Here is a 5,779-nt window from a genome sequence, read left to right as displayed (position 1 = left end):
TGTGTGTGTGTGTGTGTGTGTGTGTGTGTGTGTGTGTGTGTGTGTGTTTTGAGAGCAGTGAGTGTTTAACAGCGCTGCTCACAGGGACTCTACTGTGTTGGAAGGGGTTTCCTCTCAATGCCACTGTGTGCTCACTGGGAGTTGTTTCCACCAGGGCAGGGAAGCACGCGCACAGACGCCCTGCTCGCAACTCTGCGCACGCCCATTCACGTGCGCGCGTGTGTCCCGTTCAGACAGACACTCGCAAGGGACTCTCGCTCCTGAACAATGTCGTGCGACCGCCCAGGATGTCTACGTCACCTCCGGTGTTTGCGAGATGTTATTTGAAGTTGCTGTGGAAACTAAATCGAATATTGAAATCTCTCTCTCTCTCTCTCTCTCTCTCTCTCTCTCACTCCCTCCCTTTTTTTGTAGAGAAAAGCCAATCCATAAGGGAGAGCCAGGCCCAGTCCCCGACTCTGGCTGCTGCTGTCAGACTCTCAGCGATGATACACGGCAAAGACAGAGTGTACGCCAATGCCATGCTGGTGGACCAGGTGAGTCGTTAGTAGTTCTTTCTCAGTAGGTTGTATATTTTATAACATTTAGTCAGAAACAGACTCATGTGATGTCAAATGTTCCACTTTTCTGTTCCAGGTGGATGACGCTGATATTAAATACCGCTCTCCGGTGGACGAGGATGAGGAGGAGGTGAGCCCTGAGCCCCATCTTGGCAGCCCATGCTGGGACTCCTTCTCCACGACTCCCCCGGCCTCGGGGAACCTTTCCCAGAACCGGCACCCGTCCTCACCCCGCGGCGGGGAGAGGGGGATCCGAGGCCCGGCAATTCGCAAGGAGCCTTCCCCTCGCACGTCTCCCCCCTCTCCTTTCGCATCCTCCCCGTCTTTTCCTTCCTCCCCCCTGGCTTCCGCCTTCCGCTTGTTCGAGGGAGCGCAGAGGCGTCGGACGCAGCCGTGCCTGCCAGTTTCTCCTGCTTTGAACCGCAGAGGATGCAGCTTGACCGAGGCGAGCCGGGTCCTGAGGTAGGACGCTATAACTGTTCATTATTGAAGAAAAGGGGAAAAAAATCAAATGCAGAGCTATTCTAATTGATTGCAGAACCTTTAACGGGAAAGCATCACGACTCGGTTGAGTATTTTCATGTTAAAGGGAGAGAACAAACCCACTGCATTATGGCCAAGTGGATTTTGGAGGGGAATTATAAATTCCGCGCACCAATGTAGAAACTCGTTGCGAACACATACCACGACTAACAAGTAACATCCTTAATTTCAGCACAAGCCTTTTCTTGACATTTTGTGCAGTGATTGCAGTCAGAGAAGGTGCTGAAAGTGACAGGAAGCCCGGACACAATTGAGCTGTTTGTGTGTTGAGGTCGCTGAACATTCCTCCCAGTTTCCTGAGAGCTGCAGGATCCTCTCCATTAGCACTGAAGCCGGCCAAAGGCTACACAGTTTAATGCCTATACACTCGGTGGCCACTTTATTAGGAACGCCTCTACAACTGCTCTGCCATGAAGAGGTGTTAATTCAATTATATGTTTTGCAACGAGGTCAGTGGTGAGAGATGTTTCTAATATTCTGCCCTCTTAGAAACATCTCTGTCAATATAATGTGGTCCACAACAACAGCACCAACAACTATGACCTCAATATTAAACCTATAATCAAATCCATGAGTCCAAACATATTTGTATCAAGATCGTTTATGCTTATCTGTGCAAAATGAGTCATCTTGTAGTGTTCCAACAAATGTGAATGTGTCATTAACAGGAAATCAGTATGTTCCCAACTTTTGTGTGTTTGCATCTGTGTGTGTAAATAGTCCTAGTGTCGAGTGCGACAGTGGAGAGGAAGACATCCTGGGACACTCCTACCCCTGCTCGTCTGCGAAGAAGCAGTCCATCCTGCGATCCAGCTCGAGGGAGGACTCTTACGACGTGTCACCAGACTTTAACCGCACGCACTCTGACAGCACGCACACGCCCGCCAAGGTACACACACAATATACAGGTCATTGTGTTTCTCCATGTGTGTGTGTGTGTGTGTGGGATCCCATGTGGCCTGAGACACAACGCCTGAAAAACCTCCCCTTCTGGTTCTCTCACTTCATTATTCCAAACAATTATCTCAAACTAGAACGATTTTTTTGTTGACACATGATGTATCATTATTTCATTCAATTATCAATTTTTTTTTTTTTGCATCAAGATTTATATTAAAAGTGCAATTACAAACACATTAAAAAAGTAATAACCCAAAACTGTAGATAAAAAAGTAAAGCACATTACACACTGTCAACAGCTCAATAATGTGGACAAAGGGTCAGACAAGTTGAGTTTCCTGCTCCCAGAATTGAACCTGTGAACTTACTGCTCTGCCTGATCTGTTTCCTTCTGATCTGTTTCCTTCTGATCCGTTTCCTCTACCCAGAACCCGCAGGAAGCAGAGGTTCGCCTGCGCTCCTACTCCTATTCCTCCCCCAAGGCGAAGCCGTCGCGGCCGCTGCTGAACCGAGACGAAGCCATCACCGACCTGGCAGAAGGTGAGTCAACTTTGACCCCGTGACCTTTTCTGTTCCCCCGCGAGCCAGCTGAACGGACACATGTGCCACATGTCTCAACAGACAGGTGTCGTAAATCAACTGGACCTCTGAGGAGTGTGTGTGTGTGTGTGTGTGTTTAGCGTCAGCTCCACTTTGATGCGTAGGAGCAGCGCAGCATTAAGGCCATGCTTTGCTCCCGTCTAGATGGTGCGTTCAGCGGCAGCGGTCGCTCTCTGCTCCAAGCTTTATCTCTCTCTAAATCCCTCTCTCGTCTCAACCAAGTTAGTAAGTACAAGAACAGCGTGTCGGCATTCCAGTGTGTCTCTCTGCTCTATCTGGTGAACTGTGGGATAAACTGGTGATTTTCAAGAGTTGCACAATTATAAGGCATATCTGGTGTATTTAAACTGTCCCTGTGTGTTTTAACGGATACAAGATGGAAAATCTGGGGTGAAATTGGAGATTGAATGAGCCTTGAATGAAACCCAATAACTTTGCTGCACATTTTGCTTGCAATTGATTTGCCTGAAGATTCTTTTGATTTCTTACCATTTTTGCAAAACAACGATGTTTCTCATTGTGGCTCACATTGTGCAGCAAACAATGCACAAACCGCTGTCTTAAAGGAGGGAAAAAACATATTCATTATTATTTTGAATCGCTTAAAGATCAAGAGCAGACTTTCACCAAAGCTTGACTTCCTCTTTAAAAAAACAACAGTCTTCCAAAGTCCACTCATTTATATGATGAATGACACATAGAGGTCTGGATCTTTAAGACTGCTTCTTTTTTTTTATAAATATATCCCGAGGCTTTGGATAAAATACTCTCTACAGTCTTTTAGATCTTCTGGAGGAGGAGCTGTTTCTACCTTGAGGCGGCTGCTCTGCTTCCATTTTGGTGCATATTATTTTGTTTCCCACTTTGGTTTTGGTTTTCCATCTTTGGTGTCATCTGGTTCTTCGAGGCAAAACTCTTGTGTGGTGTTTGGTCTGTCTTTGTAGGGATTTGCTGGATCCGGGCTGTTTCTCCTATTTCCTTCTAACTCTATTCTGATCGGGGTTGATGGCTTTTTAACACGTGACGTGTATTTCGACCGTACTCATTTGCCTTTCCCTGTTACTCTTTCCTTTACAGAGCAGAGAGCATTGAGCCTGACTGAGACTACCAGAGATAAAAGGTAAAAAGGAGCAATTCCTTCCTTTTTTTTGATCAAATGCGCCTCCAGATGTGTGCGTTTTCATGCGTCTCTCCAGTATTAAACCTGTGGTTGGGGTCTGAGTGCGCAGGATGTGACATACTTCCTGTTCCAAGGCCCGAGGCCACAACACGCCCTGATTGCAACCTCAAAACAATAAACATCAAAACTCTCCTGCACTCGAGACCTCGGATACATCTCAGCTATTGTCTGAAGCACATCAGTCATACTGAATTTATAGCGTAAACATGTTGCAATATATGTTTTGGTTATAGATTTTTAACAGGCGCACCTGAATTAACATTTGCTTTACAATCTCACCCTGTGGCACATTTTGCCTCCTTTTTGTTTTCATTTCATAAAATCCCACAATTCATCCTCATTTTGTAGTTAATTTCACCTCGCCGCCCCGTGCATATGTCACACGCTCATACGTGTTGTTTGATGAAAACCATGCATCGCTTATTGTTGAGGAAACATTTTCAGATCATCCTATGAGGCAATTATCACATAACATCGTTTGATTATTGTATCAGAATAGACATCTCAATATTCACAACACCAGCCTTATGAGACTCACTAACTAATATGTCAGCATAATATGTCACCTCTGGCTCATACGTGATAAGCTTTACTAAATCATCATGTATCACAGGCATCAATATGACCATCCACATGTAGTCGTCTATGTTCGGCTCAGAAAATGGGTTGTACACTCTAATCTTAAATGCCACACATATTAATATTCACATTCTGAGTCTACCGAAACATTACATCCCGGTCTGAGGTGTGTCGTGTCCACGCAGGGTTTTGGGTTTCCGTAAGCGGGCCCAGTCAGCAGAGGAGGAGAGCGGCGCATCGCTCCAGCACCTCACCCTCACAGAGTTCCTCAAAGAGTACGTGTTCGCCACAATGGCCTCGCACCCATGCATGTGTAGCTTAACTCACTCTAACCCCCCCGCCGTAAAAAAAAAACACAACCCATTCCCCGACTCATCCATTAACCATCCGGATTCTTTTTCTGCAGCTGTATGTGACCTTTTTTTTTGTACGGCAGGTCACTGCATATGTTTGTGCATGTTTCTCTTCTTTACGTTCTGTCGCCTTTTTACCGAGAATGCTGAATGGAAGTAGCATAGGTTGGTGCAAATAGCTGACACATCATCAATTGCATCTTGCCAAGGTCAGACTATAAATAGTATCCCCTAGAGTCCATAGTGACCTCCAAGCATGCTGTTAAGAGTAATAGTCTGTGGCCCAGGGTTCCTGGAAGACCGTCTGGACAGTGTTTCATTTCAGCATGACACCAGTGTACCTGGTTATCTGACTCTTAGTGTATGAAAAGTGCTGAAATGTTAGTTTTAGAAAAAGTTTACATGTTGGACCTGAATGTTGCGATGGCCGCTGACTTGACGTGTTCACGCTGGAACAGGATCGAGGACGAGGAGTGGGATAAGTACATAATCCCCTCGAAGGTCGAGTCGGAGAAGTACAAAGTCAGCCGGACCTTCAGCTTTCTTAAGAGCAGGATGTCCAGCACTCGCAACAAGGCCAAGGTGAGCGAAGATTTCTCATCTATGTGTGTTTAAAAAAAACGGGGATTTGAGAAAGCTGAAACAACCCTCCCCCGCAGTAGCGCAGTAAAAGGTTTACCACCTTTGGCGGGACGGGCCGGGTCTGAATTCCTGTGCTGGGGAGCCCATTGTCTGCGTGCGGTGCCTTTATTTGGCAAGGGAGGAAAAAGAAAATTCCCCTCAGGTCTTAGCAACGGGACGCAGTGAAAATATCCTCTTACATAACTCGTAGAACCCCCCCACACACACACACACACACACACACACACACTCACACACTCACACACAGCGCGAGAGGAGCCAAAACACATTCCATAGTACAATCTTATCAACGTGCGCATGTGTTCAAGAAGATGTTTGCGTGTCTGTACAGACGCAAGATGCACATGGAGAGTCGAAAAACAAAACATGCACTCCTAGAGTCTGATGAGAAAATAGACATTGCACTATCACACACATGCACA

At 46.2% G+C, this 5,779-nt stretch overlaps 1 protein-coding gene across 11 annotated transcripts in view; it reads left to right on the top strand.

Moving 5' to 3' along the window:
- Window positions 1–5,779, top strand: part of LOC116388341 (rho guanine nucleotide exchange factor 28-like) — a 37,957-nt gene that overhangs the window by 20,324 nt on the left and 11,854 nt on the right. For 8 of the 11 annotated variants that reach the window (XM_031856083.1, XM_031856089.1, XM_031856087.1 and 5 more), the window contains 8 exons: window positions 415–536; window positions 637–1,022; window positions 1,824–1,992; window positions 2,432–2,543; window positions 2,748–2,828; window positions 3,681–3,723; window positions 4,548–4,637; window positions 5,174–5,297. In XM_031856083.1, the coding sequence (XP_031711943.1) occupies window positions 415–536; window positions 637–1,022; window positions 1,824–1,992; window positions 2,432–2,543; window positions 2,748–2,828; window positions 3,681–3,723; window positions 4,548–4,637; window positions 5,174–5,297 (1,127 nt within the window). The remainder of the gene's footprint in view (window positions 1–414; window positions 537–636; window positions 1,023–1,823; window positions 1,993–2,431; window positions 2,544–2,747; window positions 2,829–3,680; window positions 3,724–4,547; window positions 4,638–5,173; window positions 5,298–5,779) is intronic. The other 3 variants (XM_031856085.1, XM_031856086.1, XM_031856088.1) reach the window with 3 other exon arrangements.

Source organism: Anarrhichthys ocellatus, unplaced genomic scaffold, assembly GCF_004355925.1.
Source record: "Anarrhichthys ocellatus isolate YVR2014 unplaced genomic scaffold, GSC_Weel_1.0 scaffold17, whole genome shotgun sequence".
Lineage (NCBI taxonomy): Eukaryota > Metazoa > Chordata > Actinopteri > Perciformes > Anarhichadidae > Anarrhichthys > Anarrhichthys ocellatus.
Note: the sequence above shows the minus strand (reverse complement) of the source record. Positions and strands in the feature narration are given on the sequence as shown.